Source organism: Danio rerio, chromosome 14, assembly GCF_052040795.2.
Source record: "Danio rerio strain M-AB ecotype USA chromosome 14, GRCz13ab, whole genome shotgun sequence".
NCBI lineage: Eukaryota > Metazoa > Chordata > Actinopteri > Cypriniformes > Danionidae > Danio > Danio rerio.
The window spans coordinates 11,118,828-11,140,258 of record NC_141034.1 but is presented as its reverse complement, the minus strand read 5'-3'; the positions used below and the strand labels follow the sequence as shown (position 1 = coordinate 11,140,258).

General features: G+C 37.1%; 1 protein-coding gene and 1 long non-coding RNA gene across 3 annotated transcripts in view; both read right to left on the bottom strand.

The window, feature by feature from the left end:
• The window catches only part of LOC147840776 (uncharacterized), a 1,215,461-nt gene extending 1,196,926 nt beyond the window's left edge, over window positions 1-18,535 (bottom strand). The window contains exon 1 of one of the 2 annotated variants that reach the window (XR_015507215.1): window positions 18,385-18,535. This is a non-coding gene — a long non-coding RNA (uncharacterized LOC147840776). Of the gene's footprint in view, window positions 1-18,260 lie in introns of both variants that reach the window. The other variant, XR_015507214.1, reaches the window with a different exon arrangement.
• Window positions 8,710-21,430, bottom strand: p2ry10 (P2Y receptor family member 10). The gene is given in 3 exon segments (NM_001089527.1): window positions 8,710-9,688; window positions 12,649-12,860; window positions 21,350-21,430. Coding segments are annotated over 2 exon segments (1,005 nt in total). The 5' UTR covers window positions 12,819-12,860; window positions 21,350-21,430; the 3' UTR covers window positions 8,710-8,853.
• Between the last annotated feature and the right edge of the window lies 1 nt (window position 21,431).

The window sequence follows — 21,431 nt, the reverse complement described above, 5'->3', positions numbered from 1 at the left end:
GTAGGCCTGTGGTTTGCCCTGAATGTTTGTTTCTTTGTGTTTTCTTTCTTTAGCATTCTCTTCTTAAATTGAAATTGCCCCATTTATGCAATGTTTTAACTAGTAACTGGTTTTGTACTTTATAATAAAAACCTTTTGGAATGAGTCATAGAGTTCTGATTAAGTTTTGTGGCTATTATTCACTCATCATTATCTGATGGGTTACACATGTTAGTGGCATTATCTGTGACAAAATTCTCAACAGAAAATTTTGCTCCAACATCATCTTGCCATTGTTACACAACAGCCTGGAGGTGATGTAGAATGTTGGCTGCTGTGTGATCTTTATTAAGAACCTCTATCTTGAGAAGTGCTGTCAAACGTTTATGTTCATCTACTCCTTGTGGACTCTGTTTGCATTCTATTCAGTGGCCAGTGAGAGAAAAAAAAAAGATATGCATTTGCGGACAATTCGCTTGTCTAGATCTCAGACATGCAGTGCACAAATTTCCCTTCAATTTTTGAGAGAGCTTCTTTTACTTTTGTTTTTGCATCTTGGTAAAGTAGATGTATAACTGTGTGAGAGAAATGTCAACGAGATGACAGTTGGTATCAAGATGCAACCACATTGAGAAGCTTGTGAAAACCTTTATTCTCCACTGCTGAGTAGGGCATGAGTTCAAGGCAAATAATTTCTCCCGTTGTGTTTGTTATCTGCTTTGCAGTGAGGTGGTTGGGTGGATAAGCCTGTTTTGCATTAAATGCAGCTAATGTAGGTAATTGAAACTGACTTGATGATTTGGTACTTGTGGAGGTTTTAGCATGGTGGCTTTGATGATGCTGCTGGGGGGATTGGTTCTTGTGGGGAGATTGGCAGACAGAGAGGATGCTTTAAGTGCATATGTTTATGCATAGCAGCTGTTAATAGATGTTTGATACCTCTGCTGATTTGACTTTTTCACACGTATCACTTTGGTTTCTATCTGCAGCACTGACTGTAAAATGCTTCCAGACAGAACTTGAGCAAGTTTTTTATTTATTTTTTTGGCTGGTGGACCAAGAGATGGCTCAGCAGCAGCCACACTCTTTTCTATTTGGTTGCCCAAATCCAGGTGAGGAGTTTCAACTAAGGCCCGATCCCAATTCTATTTTTGTGCTCCGGTTTTCCCCACAAGTCCAAAGACAAGTGGTTCAGGTAAATTGGGTATGCTAAAATTGTTCGTAGTGTATGTGTGTGAATGAGAGTGTAAGGGTGTTCCCCAGTGATCGGTTGCAGCGTAAAAACATATGCTGGATAAGTCGGTGATTCATTACGGTATGGCTTCCCCAGATTAATAAGGGACTAAGCCGAAAAGAATATGAATGAATATATACACAAACACATTTGATTCATTTTATTTGGAATGACTAATACTATTAGAACAACACAGCATCCAAATATTCGTAAGGAGCCCATAATGTTTCACAGTACAAGCAGCATGCAACCATTGATGATCTTTTGCGTGGCACAATTAGACACTCAATTGCAATGCAATTTGTTTAGAGTCTTTTTTACTGAGTCCGGCAATTTGTAGTCCCCTCACACACAGTTTATGAACGTGCCCTAAGCTACCGTAAATTAAAACCACTAACTTTGTGTTGTAGCCACACACTTTCAGAGCATTCACTAATGGTTGATATTTCAGCATTTTTTCTGAATAGCACAGATCCATGTATGAGTCAAAACAGCAGCCTTCTTCCATTATCAGAATGTTTTTCAATACTTCATCCACAACAACAATATCAAGAGTGTTTGGAAAATCTCTAATGACAGTACTCAGAACATGTGCATTACTGCTCAATGAATGAAAATATACAATGAATGAATATATACACAAACACACACAGACACACACACACACACACACACACACACACACACACACACACACTCATATTGGATTGAGATCTGGTGAATGTGAAGGCCATTTGAGTATAGTGAACTCATTTTCATGTTCAAGAAACCAGTCTGGGATGATTTGCGCTCTATGACATGGCACATTATCCTGCTGGAAGTAGCCATCAGAAGATGGGTACACTGTGGTCATAAAGGGATGGACATGGTCAGCAACAATACTCATGTAGGCTGTGGTGTTGACACAATGCTCAATTGGTAATAATGGGCTCAAAGTGTGCCAAGAAAATATCCTCCACACCATTACACCACCAGCAGCAGCCTGAAACGTTGATACAAGGCAGGATGGATCCATGCTTTCATGTTGTCGATGCCAAACTCTGACACATTCTGGTGGTGCTTGAAAATCCCAGTATATCAGCAGTTTCTGAAATATTCAGAACAGCCTGTCTAGCACGAACAAGCATGCCTTGTTTAGAGTCACCTAAATCACCTTTCTTCCCCATTTGCGTTAGTGAACAGTTGGTAATGGATGTTTCGGGACAAGTTTTTAGAAACTAGAACTAAAACAAAGGAAAACAGGTACTGCAACAATTGAAATTATAAAATGTTAAATGTAAACCAAAAGAACACCCTGAGAAAGGGCCTACACATAAAAATGTAGTCCCAGTTCCTTTTTTTTGTAGTCACAGTTCCTGTTGAAGACATGAATGTATCATTAAAAGACAACATTTGTTTTATGACTTAAAAGAGAGCAGTTTTATTTTTATTGCTGTGTTCTTTCATTTAATTTTTATTCAGTAACAAAATGTACAGGAAGTCAGCTGAACATTTTTTCTTCCTCAAACTTTTATTTATTGTAATTGTTGACTTCCTTGACACACATGCACACAAAAGAGAGAAAGGTTTTACCACTTTCAATTGAGGTTTTCACAGTTGCCCTGCATGCACACAAAGGCAAGGTACTGCCAAATTTATTCTCACGAAAGTGTTATATGAAGCGTGCATCGATTACAAAAGGCCTCTGCAACACTTTATAGAAATGTACAAATATAGAAGCATTGCTGAAGGCCTCTAAACACTAAACAAGAATGATGTGCAGGAAATGTTGACAAAGACAAAACAACACTTTGTTTAGAGGGTTGGTAGTGCGCTGTGGTACAAATTAAGTGTATTCCTCTCTTCCTTACTCTCTCTCTTTCTCAAAAAACAAATACAAAGAAATATGAATAATTCCTTTATAAAGGGCTCTTAAGTTCTACTGTCCTTTTACAGAGGGAAACACTGTTCATGAGTTCCCCCTTGTGGCTTTCAAAAATTTCAACTGTCATAAAGGGAAACTAATGAACAATGTTTGAAATATAAAATAAACCACATGAGAGATTTATTTACTGTACATAGACACTGAGTCATTTAATACATAAATTTGTTAGAACATGCACTGTATAAAATCAAGAAACTGAAACAAATACAAAAAGGTGCCTTCTACACTGTAATACATTGCTACAAAAATTGTACACATTCTAAATATATATTTTTTGTCACTAAAACAATGATTTTCAGTGCATTCTTGGTAATCTTCTTGTTTCCGAGAAAGTAGCCAACAACAGTTAACAGTGAATTAACAGAGCTCGGAGTCGACTTTTTTATGTTTGAAGTCACACTTTGTGCCCTACTTTGTGACAGTTCTTATTAAGAATTACACACTTTGTGAGAATTAACAGGAAGTTCAGGCATTTTATTTTGTTTGCTGTCACTGTAATGGTGTTGACTTTGTGTTGCTTTAGTTGGGCTCTTCACTCATGACTTTTTATTTTAGTTTTTCCTCTGGCTATGCTATAACAATTTTTTTTATAGCAAAAAATTAAAAAAATCAATTGTTAAATTAATCTAGTTTTGCTCTGATTACAATATGTTTATTTAAAGGTGTGACTGATTAATCTTATGCAATATTTTGCTGTTTTTTAATTGTCTACACTAAGTTTCATATCTTTATTAATGACAAGCATATACATGAAATGTAACTAGTTCTTTTACGGAGTTAAAAAAAAAAAAAACAGTTCAGTTATTATGAAGACACCCTCAGATCACATGAATAAAACCTTGAACCTCCACAATAGTAAAAATTAAAATGCCCCATGCTCCAATGCATGCTGGGTACGGCACAGTACAAAAATCTCGAGAGGGGTCTGGCTGCAGACTCGGTGCAGTGCAATCTGGGCTCCATCCAATGCTTTTAGTTGCGCTCACCTAACCCCATCCCCTAACCCTATACCCGTCACAGTGACGTCACTAACTCTATTGAGTGCATTGTGTCTGACATTGCATCGCTGAGTGATGCAATCTCAGCTTGCATCATAAAGGCTGCATCCAGATACTATTGAAAATCTCAGTATGCATTGTAAAAAAATATAAATAAATTATGTAGATTAATGCTCTTATAGTTTTCATTTGCTTTTGATTCTGCCGTTGTATATGTTCAGACTTTCAGTAATCTGTTTTTGCCCAAGACATGCATACAAACATTCAGAATTTAGTGGCACATGCAAGCATGTTTATTTACTTTTATTTATGAATTAACCATTAGATCAAAGTGTTGAATTGACCCTTCGCTAAGCTCCGCCCTCCTTAGTTACTGTTGCTACGCCTGTCAAGCTTTCATGCCTGGCACGTCTATTACAATATGAAAGAGCCAGTGTCAGACATTGCCAGGGATATATTTAGTCATTTTTGGCAAACAGGTGAGAAATACGAGAAAGCCAAACAAAAAAGTACTGCAGTATGCGTTACAGGGGTATATTCACGACTTAATATGCAGAAGATTAGAAAATAACTTAATCAAAATTGAAGCTAGGTTAGCCTAGCCGCCTCATACGCTGACCAATCAAGAACTTAGTTCATGCACAGCAGGAGAGGTTTAAAGGGCCATGAAACCCCCTCGTTTCAGCAGGGTGTTTTCACACCTCTACTTTGAAAAAGTCAGAAAAGTGGGCGTGTCCAGCTCTGTTTAGGGGGGAGTGTCGGAGGAAGAAAAGTGGGATAGTGTGGGAGTGTCTATTTGGGCACGCGCAAGTTTCTCGGAGTCAAAATACACACAAACACACAGGAGAAAGTGATGGTGTTTAACCTACATGGACATGTGTAGTCGAATTGTTTGCCAAATTATTAAATGGTGGACTTTAACTGCAGTTTGGCTCTTTCATTCAGGGAATTCATTCATGCCCCTCGCGACAAACGAGATGTTTGATTCGAGGAACTGCTGCAAGCGTGTATTTTTCATGCAATGTTTGATACCGCACGGCGAATGAGAGAAAAAAACCCTCCGCATTTCCCGGAAACTTAGATGCACATGGCAGGTAGCGTCAGAAAGCCTCGTTTGTTATTCCGGTCACAAAATGCGGTAAAAACCCTACACGAGGTAAAAGTTTGGTTGTGGTGCTAACATGTTTACACTCGGTGCAATAGTTTGTTCGATACGAACAAACTGAATAAACAAAGAGCACTGCTCGCTCACTTACCAAATCTGTAGAGACAGGACAATCACCAGCAACTAGAGCCGCGTCTTTATGAAGAGGAGACTACAAGCGAATCCGGATCTCAGCGTTTGCAGATGAGAACAGCTCTCAGGTAAACAATGTTCCTCCTTAGACACATAAGTTATTGTTGTCGAGCGTCGCGCACACAGTAATCCACACGTGAGTCTGAGCTCTCACAGAGAGAAAATGAAAACGAAACTTAACTGCAGCAAACTATAAAAGCAACACTTCACACTTGTTTTGCCAACACAACGTGGTGTGAGTGTCGTAAGCACTGTGACAGTAATGAATATTAATGAAGTTGCACAATAGAGCGCGCTGATTGGTTTGAACCAAGCCTTACTCATGCATTAATGCATCACACTGTAAGACGTAATAAGACTCACTCTGGCACAGACGCCCAGTCTGCACGCTGGAATACAACGCTATTATGTCATGACCGTGACGTAGCTTCAAAAATTCGTTTCAAACCGGAAGTACGAATTTGCTTGAAATAACGCAAAAACAACCAATTTACACTTTTTAGTGAAATATAGGTGTCTTAATAGTGTTTTTAGCAGTGTGGGACACATATACGACTGTCAACAGCTCAAAAAATGTGTTTTGGTGTTTCGTGACCCTTTGAAAATAATCCAATAATAACAAATTAAAACAGTGATTTCTTTTTTATAGCTACAAAGCATGATAGACTAATTGTTATGCAATGAAATCTAGCGTTACTAATTGACAAGGTAACACGCATGGACAGTGATGTACGTAAATTATTCATAAAACGAACAACCAGAAAGGCGAAACTGATGGATTTGTGTCAAATATTACCCTCATTGACCCATAACAATGTACAGTAGCTATAACTGTCAGTTTGTTTATGTGATCTTTATTCAGTTTCTATTCTAATTTGCAGTTCTGTAGAAAAAAAATAAATTGAAATGCAAATCAAAGTATAAATAGCAGAAGTGAACAATTAGATTTTCCCTACCAGCAAATATTATTCAGACATCAAATATAAAAGCAGACAGTAACCCAGTATAATGACTAAATCTCTAAACAACGGACAAAAACATTGGTGAACTGTAGCTCTAATATGGACATGAGTGTTATAAATGACTGAAAAACAGTTGAGAGGGAATATATTGATCGCAAGTGCTCAGATTGTGATCACATCTCGGTTTTATACTGTTGATATGTAATTTAGCTTGAAACAGATGGAAATATGACTGCTATTAGAATGACTACTATGACGAGGGCTTAAACGGAGCATTGCTGTTAATATAGAATAAAAAAAAAAGAAAAAGACAGCTGGAAACATAACCTGTTTGTATTTTTGTAGGAAAAACAGTTTAGATTTTTTTAGGGTAAGAGGTGCAAACTTTTAGGATACCAGGTATCAGATTTGTACAATCCTTATGAAGAGAAGATAAAATCGGGGTGATGTGCTTTGCGTGTGCCAGTTAAAAGACGTGCAGCTGTATTCTGAACAAGTTGCAGTCGAGAAATAGAAAACTGACTCACCCCACAATAAAGGGCATTGCAGTAGTCCAAGCGGGAGGTTACAAAATCATAGATTACTGTTTCAAAGTGCTTGTGTGATAAAACGTGCTTAATTTTGGCCAGTTGTCTTAAGTGAAAGAGGCTAGAGCGAACAACAGACCGAATCTGGCTTTCAAACATTAGTTCAGGATCCATTTAAAACCCAGGTTTACAATCTCTGGCTTACAGAAAGCTTCAAGATTATTCAGGCGTACAGAATGAGCGATGTTGGAACTGGAGCCAAACAGCATCATTAAAATGGAGAAAATTCAGTGCCATCCAAGATAAAGGGCCCTATCATACACCCGGCGCAATGTGGCGCAAGGCGCGATACAATAGTTGTTTGCTAGTTTCAGCTTGGCGCAAGAGTCGTTTTGACATTTTGCGCCACGCTGTTTAAATAGCAAATGCATTTTCACTCATATGTGCGCCCATGGGCGTTCTGATCTAAAAAAGCAGGCATGTTTTGGCACATTGCTGACGCGTTGCTATTTTGAGAAACTATAATATTCTGTTCTTTAGACCAGAACAAAGCTGGTCTATTGTCCAGCGCAAAGCGCACTAGTTGTGCGCCTCGCTTACACACTGCTTAATACACACAAGATGTAGAGCAATACGCAAATATCTCTACATATGAAAAAGAACTAAAATATTAAGGATATATATATATATATATATATATATATATATATATATATATATATATATATAGGATATAATAAGAATATATATAGGATATAAATATAAAGGATTAAAATATTACAAAACATATTATTTTCTAGCCTACATAAATATAAAAACCACTGCCTTCATGCCTTCATCTCGGGAGGCTTTTTCAGTTCATTCAACTTGCTTTTGTATAATGTTATTATTATTAGCAGTATTATTTATTATATCCATATTTATATTTGTTTTATTAAAAACAAGCTTAGATTTGCCCACCTGTCAGGTTTTTGAACATATGGGGCACAGCATGAGTATTTGGATATAACTAAAGTTTTTGAACACACTTCATTATTATTGTTTATTTATTCGTTTGCTGGAAATTAGAACTGAATTTAGAAATAGTTTTAAAACAAATATTTGCGCTTAACAAACGAAATTAATTATTTATAGGCTAATTGATGTCTGTGCCTACAAGGTTTCCCTTTATCCACGAGAGCGAAAGTGAAAGTTAATAATTTATCTCTCATTCTCGCGCTGTAGATGCTCTGTTTAACTGCTTTCCTGCTAGTGAAATGCTCAGTTTTTTCACTTTCACTTACTTTACGTCATGTAAATAGCAAATACGCAACTGACTCTTAAAGGGAATGGGAGATGAGACTCTAATTGGTTTATTCTCAAAACACACCTATAACTCATTAAGAAAAAAAAACAACTCTTTTAGACCATGCGCCACGGCGCAAAGTGGATTTTTCCGTCCTTATATTAGCAAAAGTGGATTCTGACACGCCCTGAAAGCGTTTGCGCCCTGCGCTTTGCGCATGGACCGTCAAAATAGATCCCTTAATGTCCTTTATAGATGAGTCCAGTGCATTTAGTGGAAGGCCATCTGTCCTTTTAAGGGGAACATAAATTTGACAGTCATCAGGATAACAGTGAAAGGAGATTCCATGTTTATTTTCCAATGATTTTGGCATAAAAGAAAAGGCAATAATTTTGACCCATACAATGCGTTTTTTTTTTGTTTTTTTTTAAATATACCAATGCAACTTAAGACATCATTATTATTTTGTTATTTGTTTATTTATTTCAGATCATTTTTTTTTTAATTGTATATTCCAAGCAAAGTATAGCCCAAAATATACAGGCTTCAGTTTGTACATTGTTTAAAAGCAACTTATAATGCAGTTTTTTTTTTACACAAGCAAAAAAGAAATTTATATACAGGTATATTTTCAAATTATGCAACACTCATTCCTTATATGAAGATGTGCTCTCCATACTCATCAGTCGTCCTCTAAGCACTGAGCTGCCATGGTGAGAGAGCTGCTGCTTGAACTCAGTAGTCAGAAAATAATAGATAAGAGGGTTGAGGCAGCAGTTAAGGCTTGCCATACACAGAGAAATGGGGTGAAACTGTTTGATGACCTGACTCGCTTCACAGTTTGTTATGATGCTTTGTGATACCATCAGGTACAGGAGGAAGTTGATGTGATAGGGTGCAAAGCAGAAGAGGAAAACTCCTGTGCACACTCTAACCATGCGCAAGGCCTTTCTTGTGTCACTAGTAGACTGCTGCTGTTTGTTCCGCTGTCTCATAGAGTTCTCTATTAAGTAATTACAGAAGCCAATGATGAATAACGGACCAAGAAATCCAAAGAGTTCAGCGGCGGCCATCATAGAAATGGCTAACTGAAAATTCAGCTTGCGCATTGGCAGGTCTTTGAAGCAGCTTCTGTTACCCAGTGACGAATTCGATTTGCTCCTCATTAAAATGAAGGACGAACAGCAGAGACCAACCACAACCCATACCGTGATACTGATGCAGACGTCATAGCGGGACTTCCAGCGCCTAGCATGAAACGGGTGCATGAGAAAACCACAGCGCTGAATGCTGATGCAGACCAGAAATGCAATGCTTGCGTACATGTTTAGGTATTTCAGGTAAAAGCAGAGCAGGCATAACTCGTTGCCAAAAGGCCAGTCCTGTTGGATGTAGTAATGAATTCGAAGAGGCAAGGAGAGCACATGAGCCAGGTCAGCCACGGTCAGGTTGATCATGAAGATGATGGCTTTCGTCTTCTTGCTGTGAATTAAAGAGAATTGAAGGCTTTAGAGGAAATGCTGAGCAGAGAAACAGAAATAGGTCACAGCAACAGGTGTCCAAAAGCAACATCTGGTCTTTAGAAATCACGCACTTTTACTGTTAGATGAACACTGAAGCGAGAGTTCAGAAAACAGTCATGACACCTTTATAATCATGATACGTCTTGAATATGAAGGAGTTTTATGCATGTGTATGACAACTGTGATTAAGTGTCATTAGCTTTTTATCAGTTGACTAAACTGTGTGGTTGAGCTGTCTGGACAAAAATAACGTGCAGTGACAGATCGTAAAACAAGCCAGTCATTGTGTTGCAAGATGCACTCCAGAAATGTATTTCTCAAATTTGTATTGTTATAAAAGCTGCTTAAATGCCTTAATTTGAACTAAGGCCTAACATTGTGTGAAAAAAAAACAATCAAATTCAAACCAATCAATCAAAATCAAATTCAATTCATCTTTATTTCTAAAGCACTTTTACTAGGTAGATTGTGTCAAAGCAGCTTAACATAAAAGTTCTATTAAATTGAAACTGTGTCAGTCTAGTTTTGAGAGTTTAAGTTCAGTTTAGTTAAGTTCAGCGTGGTTAGTTTTCACTGCTGAAAGTCCAAACACTGAAGAGCAAATCCATTAATGCACAAATCACAAAACAAATATGCTAAGTATTCTTAAAGCTGGACTAATTGTCAGTAAAGAGCATCTTCAAACGTGTTATTAATTAGCTAACTTTGCTAACTAATCCTTTTTTGGAAGAACTAATTTGGTTCTAGGTATATTGTAATTGTAATTAAATTACAGTACCTCATAACTTTTAGTGTATCTGGTGTAGTTTTAATTGTAAGTACATAGTAAGAATATGCCTTTGAAAGTTCATTATGTGCTTGATTAGTGATATTAATGTATTTCATTTGTGTTACAAGTACTTTACAAATACATTATGAGTGTATACAGTACATTCGAAGAGTATTCATAGCGCTTCACACATTTTTATGTTACAGCCTTATTCCAAAATGAATTAAATTAATGTATTTCTTCCAAATTCTACACACAATACCCCATAATGACAATGTAAAAAAAAAGTATTTTTTAACTTGTTTGCAAATTTATTAAAAATAAAAAACCTGAAGAATCACATGTACATAAGTATTCACAGCCTTTGCTCAATACTATGTTGATGCACCTTTGGCATTACAAGCAATTACAGCCTCACACACCTTGGGAATTTTTTCCCCTTCCTCTTTGCAGTACCTCTCAAGCTCTATTAGGTTGGATGGGAAGCCACGGTGTACAACCATTTTAAGATTTCTCCAGAGATGTTTGATAGGATGGTCTGTGCTCTGCCTGGGCCACTCAAGAACATTCACCAAGTTGTTTTGAAGCCACTCCATTGATATTTTGGCGGTGTGCTTTGGGTCATTGTTCTACTGGAAGATGAACTATCGCCCCAGTCTGAGGTCAAGAGCACTCTGAAGCAGGTTATCATTCAGGATGTCTCTGTACATTGCTGCATTCATCCTTCCCTCTATCCTGAATAGTCTTCCAGGTCCTGCTGCTGAAAAACATCCCCACAGCATGATGCTGCTACCACCATGCTTCACTGTAGGGATGGTATTAGCCTGGTGATGAGCGGTGCCTAGTTTTCTCCAAACGTAACGCCTGGCATCCACTCCAGAGAGTTCAATTTTAGTCTCATCAGACTAGAGAATTTTGTTTTAAATGCCTTTTGGCAAATTCCAGGTGGGCTTATGTGCTCTTTACTAAGGAGTGGCTATTGTCTGGCCACTGTACCATACAAGCCTGATTGGTGGATTGCTTTACAGATGGTTGTTCTTCTATAAGGTTCTCCTCTTTCCACAGAAGAATGCTAGAGCTCAGACAGTGAGACCATTGGGTTTTTGATCACTTCCCTGACCAAGGCCATTCTTCTCCGATCACTCAGCTTAGATTGCTGGCCAACTCTTGAAAGAGTCCTGTTGGTTCCAAACATCTTCCACTTACTGATGATGGAGGTCACTGTGCTCATTGGAACTTTCAGAGCAACAGAAATTTTATCTGTAACCTTCCCCAGCCTTGTGCCTCAAAACAATCCTATCCCGGAGTTTTAAAGACAATTCCTTTGTCTTCATGCTTGGTTTAAGCTTTGACATGCACTGTCAACCCTGGGACCTTATATAGACAGGTGTATGCCTTTTCAAATCATGTCCAATCAACTGAATTTACCACAGGTGAACTCAAATTAAGCCGCTGAAACATCTCAAGAATGATCAGTGGAAACAAAATGTACATGAGCTCAATTTAGAGCTTCACGGCGAAGACTGTGAATACTTATGTACATGTGATTTTTCAGTTTTTTATTTTTAATAAATTCGCAACAATTTAAAAAAATATTTTTTCACATTGTCATTACGGGATATTGTGTGTAGAATGTTGAGGAAATAAGTGAATTTAATCCATTTTGGAATAAGGCTGTAACATAGGAGAATGTGGGCAAAATGAAGGGTTATGAATACTTTCCTGATGCACTGCACATACAATAAATATACAACTGCTAAGTACAAATATGCTGAATAATGCCATATTGTTCCGAATTGGCTACAAACAGCACACTTTGTTTTAAGTTCTTTTGAAAACTTTTTTTGCTAAGTATACTTGTAGTATCACACTACAAAACTGTTAGTTAATAATAGGAATTCAACTTAAGTGTTTAATAAATTTGCACAGAAAACTTTTTAACATTGTCCTTATTGGTTGTACAATGTGGAAAAATATAAAGGATTGAATATATTTTTGAATAAAGCTTAACCATAACAACATGTGGTAAATGTGAAGTGCTGTGCATATGTTCACGATGGACTGCACTTTTAGGACAGAAAAAGAAGTAGAAGAAGCCTAACAATAGTCCTCCAACACAACACAAGTTTTATCAATCATGAATTGCTGACCTTACAAATCGACACAGCACCCAAAGAGCCAGTGTGTTGCTCAGCACTCCTGGAATGAAGATAATCAGGTAAAAGTATGTGTAGAGATGGTTTATGGCTGTTTCCCAGTCAGTCATATTGATGGAACAGGAGAAGTTCACCATTTGATATGATGTATTCATGGATGTCATGGTGAAAATGTGAATTCATTTATTGTTGACGGTAGAAAATCACTGTGGAATGTAACAAAAACATTATTAAACAACATGCACTCGGAAAGTGGGACTAAACCAAATATCAAAATATCACCTCAATCAAATTAAATCACACAAACCCAAAGGTTTTTGCAGATTAAACATTATTAGTTTGGGAAATTTATATCTAATCTTGATTTCTTGATTAATCTTGATTACTGATATTAGGATTTCCTGTCATATGTCTATGTACCATGTTGTGTCTGTGTTATCCTTGTTCAATGTGTCTGTGTTTAACTTGTGTCTGAGCACATGGCTTAACCTGTGTTTGTGTCTGGCATGTGCTCCTCTGTTCCTCCTTCCTTGTTTCCTGCTGCCACGCCCCCTCGTTTAGCCCTCATCTAGTCCTTGTTAAGCCTGGTTTATACTTCTGCGTCAAGTGACCGGCGTAGCCATCGGCGCATGCAACGCCCGTAGCTGTGCATTTATACTTCTGCTTGCTGTCTCTGTTGGTCTGGATTACACTTCCGAAACGCTAGTTGGCAGTGAGGTGTAAATGTTCCTCTGTGTCGAGTTTCTTCGCTGCTATTTTGCTTTTCCTGAACACTTCCTGGATGTACAAGTGGCTTAAACTCGCTCATTTTGAGGCAGGAACCGGCGTACGTGCAACAACTTTAACTATGAGGTAAACACAAAACAAATCTTTCCATCCAGAGCTCCTTCACGGGACTCCACACTTGTAAACAATCGCTCCATTGGGCTTGCTCCCAGCTCGCGCCATTCGCGCGGCTCTCGGTCCCGCCCAGACTCGTCAGCGCTACCAAGCCGACCAACCACAGAGCTTGCGCTACGCGTTGTTGCGACGTAGTTAAATTTTTTGAGATGTGCACGTCAGTGACTCCCACGGCCACGGCGAAGGGCTATGCGTCAGCGCCGTAGCATACGCCGGTGTTTGACGCAGAAGTACAAATCAGCCTTTAGGCTGCATTTACACTGCACAAGGCAAAGGCGCAATGACCAGGAAAAAAAAAGAGCGGGCGCTGACTAACAGCTGATAATTAAAGTTAATTAAAATTAAAATTGATATTCCTGTATCTAATCTGTTTGCAGCTTTTGACAAGCTGTTTTACTATAGTTTATGTCAGAAAGGTTCTCATTTGTCCATCTTCTTTGATATATAGGCTTTTTTTAAACCTTTAGGCATAGTCGACAAATTTAATATGAAACACCTTAAATGACATGAAACTAGAACTAGAACTAGAAGAAGGTTGCTGGGTCGCTGGTTCGAATCTCGGCTCAGTTGGTGTTTCTGTGTGGAGTTTGCATGTTCTCTTTGCGTGGGTTTCCTCCGGGTGCTCTGGTTTCCCCCACAGTCCAAAGACTTGCAGTACAGGTGAATTGGGTAAGCTAAATTGTCCGTAGTGTGTGTGAATGTGTATGTGGATGTTTCCTAGAGATGGGTTGTGGCGGGAAGGGCATCCGCTGCGTAAAAACTTGCTGGATAAGTTGGCGGTTCATTCTGCTGTGGCGACCCCGGATTAATAAAGGGACTAAGCCGACAAGAAAATGATTAAATGAATGAGATTAAGGCAAATAATTCAATTACTGATGTCCATGTAAACATAGTCAGTACATTTTACTTGTGTTTGCTGCTGATTACTTGACTGTTTTTTTTTCTCTGTGTAGCTGTTTGAGCTGTCTTTGTGCTTTGTCTCATGTTTGTATGTGTTTGTCTTGTCTGTAGACTTCTACTGTTTAACCTAATCAGTTTATCCTTTTATAGTTTTTTTGTTTAAGTAATTATACTCTTTTTATTGTTTATTTAATTTAGTGTCTTTAAGTGTTTAGTTTCCTTTTTGGTAATTTTTTCCTGTTTTATTTTAAAAGTTAAATCTAATTTAATTTCTTTTCTTTATTTTCAGTATTTCCCTTTTTGATATTTTAGTTTATGGTTTTATTTCTTAGTTTAGTTCCCTCTGGCTTTATACTAATCATCCACCCTCCCGCACATATACCTTTATCTGATATATATATATATATATATATATATATATATATATATATATATATATATATATATATAAAATGCGGCGAGTTCACCGATGCAACGTCACCGTGGTCCCGGATCCACACCAATTCCCTTGTCATCAACCCAAATCAAACACAGCTGAGACCCATCAAGAGACACGGATATAAGCCGCGACCAACCCAGAGACTGAGAGCTTCATTTTTACTCAAATGACTCCCTGGCTGATACCTGTGTCTCTTTTCTCCCACAGCGGACTTAAGCAGCTCACCATCACCACTCTCTCTCTCTCTCTCTCTCTCTCCTACCTGCACGGCCTCACCCTTTACCCCAGAACCCCTACACTCTTCCCGGCCAGAAGACCGAGCGATCGCTCCGCCATACACTCTCAGTACGATTGTAAATAAATCACTCTCTGGGGCAAAGTGTGAAAATATACCACTGCTTGCGTGTGTTCTCTCTATCTCGCCACAATATATATATATATATATATATATATATATATATATATATATATATATATATATATATATAAACCGCACCCGATTGTAACGTTTTTAAGTCGAATTCTTTGTTTTAGGCATGATGATACTGTAGGTCACTTTAGATATTAACAGCAGATTCAGTGAGCTAATCTGCACATCTCAGGTAGTAAAATAATAGCCTACGTTAATCGTAAAAATTAAGTGAATATTTATTAATAAAAACTAAAGTTGGTCTTTGCACAATATTTTCTTTGTTTTCAAATACAGAAAATAAAAATAAGACATCTTATCTTTTACAGATACAGGAACAAGATAACAAAAGGGTACCACTTTAGCCTAAACGGCAGCTATGTTGTGTTTACATGGCCTTTTTCTTTGCAATGTGCTAAAACAGAATAGCATCTACTGTGCCTAAACTCTGCCTCGCCTCCAGCTGCACTGAATGAGCATTCGCTTTCACCACTTGCTGTAGAAATTAACAAGATTCTCCTCGCAAGGCACTGCAGTCGTGTAAATAAGCTATCTTATTTATCTCAGAACGATAGCAGATTTTCCTCTCATGACTCCTTTAACTGAAAGTTTAAACAGTACTCTTGCACTTCATCCATTATTTTGGGCGTCTCATCTTCCCATTCTGCAAAGCCCACTCTCTGCTTTTTTGCTGATCCACTGCCATGTCCTGCTTCATCCACCCACAACCCACCCGCAATTAATCATATCATATTTTTTCATTACTCAACCTGCGGATATAACAGCCATCCGCGCATCACTAGTGCACTAGTCAGGCTACTACTGGTCAGATGACAACTCTCCAGGATCTCTGGTCTGCAGTGCCTCATCCAAGGCCTTCACCACCTCCTGTCTGGCCTTACCATCACTGCTCAGTCACCTGTCCTCCCAGCTCTCTGTGGCTTTTGACCATGCCATCCAGGACACTCCAGCACCACCCTATTCATCACTGTTGGACTGTGTTTTACCTAAAGGCCGGCTCACACTGTGTGAATTTAATTTTTTATTTCTTTTATTTTTTATTATTTTTATAATCTTGAATGTTTGTAGCATGTCAGACTGCATGAACATCATGTCACACTGTAAGATCTCAGCTTTCATAAAGTCAGACTGAATGCCAATGAAGATGCGCCAAACCCAGAAGAAAACGCCCCTGGAGTTTTACCTCATCTACCCGTGACACTTTCACTATGTCGCAATCTGAAAGGATGCCTCACAGCGAATGTACACAATCTGTAGCGGCAATTTTGCCTACAGCGTGTCTCAATAATAAAACCAGGAAGAAAAAAACTGTTTTGACATTTCCCTGCGGTCAACTGAACTGTCGCATGAATTGTGTCATTAAATTCGGAGCTCCTATTGGTTCTTGGATTGAAGCTCATCGCAGGTGATGTCACACTGCAGGAAACTGTCTGAAATCTTCTGACAATGCCAGAACTTCATCGGAGGACAAATCTGATCGCAACAGGCATTATAAGGCTGTCTGTGAACATTTCAAACCAACGATCAATGATCACCGATTTTAGCCTAAGATTTCAGGAATATTTTTGGATTTCCGAAATTTGTCTCAGGTGACAAAATCGTAACTAAAATCTCACAGTGTGAGCAGGGCTTAACCCCAACTACTTATCACATAATTGACAATGAACACCCTGCACTCATTCTACCTTTACATCCCCCTTCATCTAAACATGACTTTATTCATGCTATTCATGCGTTCTCAGGTGTGGATCAATGGTAGGCACGGTAGTACAGCAAGAAGGTCACTAGTTCAAGTCCTGGCTAGGCCAGTTGGTATTTCTGTGTGAAGTTTGCCTGTTCTCTGTGTGTTAGCATGGGTTTTCTCCAGGTTCTCCACTTTCCCCCACAGTCCAAAGACATGTGCTATAAGTGAATTGGTTAAACAAAATTGGCTGTATTGGTCAGTGTGTAATTAAGCCTATGTGTGTGTTTCCCAGTACTGGGTTGCGGCTGGAAGCACATGGTGGAATAGTTGGTGGTTGATTCCGTCAGCTATTGCAGCATATTGGCAGTGACTTCTGATAAATAAAGGACTAAGGAGAAGGAAAATGAATGAATACAATTTTTCAAGTCCTTTTCAAAGTATATATTACTTGGCCTAAAGAAACGATTAGCTTATGCATGATTACACGGAATTAACTGGGCATAGGACGATAACTGTTTTCAAGATATCAAAGATAAAGTGGTCTGGAAAGGTCAAGGTTTTAAAACCGACAAAATTTTATGTAATACCCTTCCTCAGGTATCTATAAGATTTTTAAAATACTTTTTTATTTAGTTTTTTAGGACATCAGGATCTCCTGCAGAAAAATTATCCAAAGATACTGTTTTAAATTACAAAAGAAATCTGTGTTTTTGAAACAAAAACAACAGAAGTCAATGATTCATTTGAATTATATAGCCTGACATGTTTACTGTTCTAAAATATAAATCTTAAAAATCTTTTCAAAATAGAATATATATATATATATACACTGTTAAAAATTGTCCCGTTAAAAAACAGTAAAATACTGGCAGCTGCAGTTACCAGCAATGTACTGTTATTTTACAGTATGTTGCTGTAAAAATACATGGACTACATTGATTAACACAATTCTTAAGTGAACTCATTTTGCTCACTGAAAGCAACTGCCTCAACTTGGTCAACTGCTGAATGAGTTTATGAAAAAATGTGCTATATATGCTTAAAAGCATACTTATAATGATAACTTATTTTAGTTAATTAGAAAAGTTCGGTTGAACTCTAATGTCTTATTTTTCACAACAGCACACATACATGTAAATCTGGAATCACCAGAGAGATTCTGACTGCATCAGCCAATAAACAGCCGCTTTCTTTAAATAGAGAAACATGCAGAATAACATCAGCAGTTCATTGTTCATCTTTAACTCAAACACTGGCTCTACTCTCCTCCACAACGGTGACACACAGAAGAAATTAGCTTCAGGTTTTACAGTAAAATACAGTTTTTTCCTTGATTTAACAGTAATCTACTGGCAGCTGTGGTTGCCAGCAATATACTGTTTTTTTACAGTCTATTTCCGTTGTGTAAATTAACAGTATATTACTGTTAAAATACATTTTTACACTGTGTTTTTACCTCTCACACCTTTAACCCTTTAAACCCCAGAGCATATACTTCAGTTTTTATTGAAGTGTCCACACTACTGAGTGTTCAAGAAACATGTAGCAAAGCTGAAGTGAATTAATTAATTAAATGACTAATTAAATGATAATTGAGGATTAACGATAAACAAATGAAGAAATACTGAAGGGAAAAAACAAGAACAGAACATACAAAACTTTAGTCACAGCTTTATAATGAAATAACCTGAAGAACAACAAATGATTAAATCATTTAAATGATCAGCGGATGATTAAACAACTCTACAAACATCATCACCAGCTACACTTATTACTTAATACATGTATTTTTGTATAACATTTACTAAAGTTCTTCTTGAGAAAAAGTTAAAGTTTTACGTCACCATCATGGAGAACAGAGTTTGCTTTAGTTGGGCTCTTAGCCCTGTCATATTTAACATTTATATATCGTGGCTGCTGCAATTGTTAAGAACTTTGTTTGAAAAGCTCCTTTGTTGTGGCAAGCCAGCCAAAAACCTAAATAAGATCTGGTGATGTTCATGTTGCTATTAAATGGCAGAATCTGTTCTCATTTAGTATAACAAAATTTACTGCTCCAATTCAATGTTAAATCTATTGTTTTACATTATATGTGTATATATATATGGCAATGATTTCTGGAAGTTTTTAAGAATATCTTGGACAATAACACTGCTCTATGGTGTAAATCGCACTCAAAGAGACATCAATAATCAGCATATGAACCTCAATAATGGTGAAAACAAATTTAACAAAATTAACAGTTTAACTCACAAACAGGCAACTGAAAGTCTAAACATAAACAACAGCAGAATCAAACACAAATAAAGAAAACCGTTAGACCATTATACAACATTTATTTATATTACAATGCATGCTGGGATATTTGTACAGTGCCACTCCCAGCATGCATTGCAGCATGAAACATTTGAGATGTTACCATTGTTGAGATACAAGGTCAGATTCATGAGATCTGAGTGTGTATTTGTCATAACTGAACTGTTTTTGTATGTTATTTCTTAACTGTTAAGTAATTACGGAGGTATCTTTTCTGTTTCCACTTCTCATTCATTAAATTAATACCTGCAACTAAGCATAAAATCTATTGCATGAGGCCCTTCTTCCAGATTTATACCAAAACATTTATCAGAACTAATTTCAGACAAATAGATTTCTCTATTTATTGACTTTCCAAATTTATTGCCATAATACAAACGTTTTAAAAACTTTGTATTCAAGCAGATGGAAAGTCTTCTTAAATGAGTTCAAGGGTGAAGAGCCCAACTAAACCAGCCCCTCACTCCATTACGGTGACACAAAAAACATCTTAATTTCTGTTGGATCTCAATGAGAATTGTATGGAAGTCAAATCAGTCAGTAATAAGTGTGTCTGCTGTTGTTTGTGGAGTTGTTAAATGATCCTCTGCTGAGACTGAAGCTGTTTTATTTTATTTAATGCTGTAACTCAAGTCACTGTTTGTATTTCTTGTTTATTTTCTTCAGTAATTGTAATTATTAACAGCAGGTGTTCATCAATGTCTGAATTCACTCATTAGTGTTCATTAACTCTGTCAGGTGAACTATATTAGTTAACTAGTGTATGAAATAGTGAACAAGGACACAAAGCGTGATTTCAAACACAGACTTCAAAACATCGAATCTGAACTCTGTTAGCTCACAGTTTTCTGCAGTTGTTTACTTTCTCGAAAACAAAAATGTTAGCCAGAAAGCACTGTTTTTAACAGAATATTACTGTTTTAGTGAAAAAACATTATTTTACCGTAGAATCTGACCGTTTTTTAACAGCAATTTTTTACAGTGTATATATATATATATATATATATATATATATATATATATATATATATATATATATATATATATATATATATACATATATATGGGGAAAAAGTTTTAGTTTTTTACCCAGACATTTAAAAATAATTTATTTTTTAACAGTGAGCACGATACAGTGAAAGCGTAAAACCGTAATATTTTTATCCAAGGTTGTCATACCGTCAAAATGTCATACCGGCCAATGCCTACAATTAACCATAACAGTCAGTTAATTAACTCATATAATTATAGTACTTCGTACAAAAACACGTTCAATGAACAAAAAAGTTAATGTCAAGCCCTGTTCAGTTGTGTATATACCTACAGCTCTTTCATAACTCCCACCTCCCTTCCTGTATAAGCGTGAAGGAAGTGTGGGTGTGCCGTACACATTGTTTTGCCCACAAATTGTGCATTTGTTTGTATCATGCCTCATTTTTTGAAAACCCAGAATTAAAACATTTTTTTAAACAACATACAGAAGTATCTCATTTTAATAAAGCTAGGTGTGCTGTAAAAGCGAAAGCACATGCTGATCAAATACAGGAACTCGTGTCTCATCATGAGTAGGCATGTGCTCATTTATTACTGCGGGTATATTTATTTTGTTTCTTGTTGGCTACAAGAAACTATTTATTAGTTTCTGCTTTCACTACCTAGTAGGTAATGTAAGTAATGTGTATTTATATAGCGCATTTATTGTGTATGGTCATACATCCAAAACGCTTCACAAAATAATACACACGTTTGTTTCACAGATAATTTGACTTTGGTTATGAAGAAAATGAAGCTTCTTAAAGTAATTACATTTTTTTTTTTGTGAAAAAACAATTACACAAAAAAGCAACTGAGAATCACAATTAAAATACATCAAAATAATCCAATTATCTACTTAACTTCATGAAAAAGTATAATTTGACATTACTATTTTCTCTTTGCTTAATCCAGCTACAGTATGTTTCAAGCTTGTTTGTGGAGTATTAACTAGTACAAGACTTTTAATATTTTGCAATGGATTTTGTCCTACCTGTTGGACCGATCTCTAGTCTGCATGTATTACACACTTTTCAGTCCCGTTTTCTCATCACGCGACCTACTGCAACAAGAGG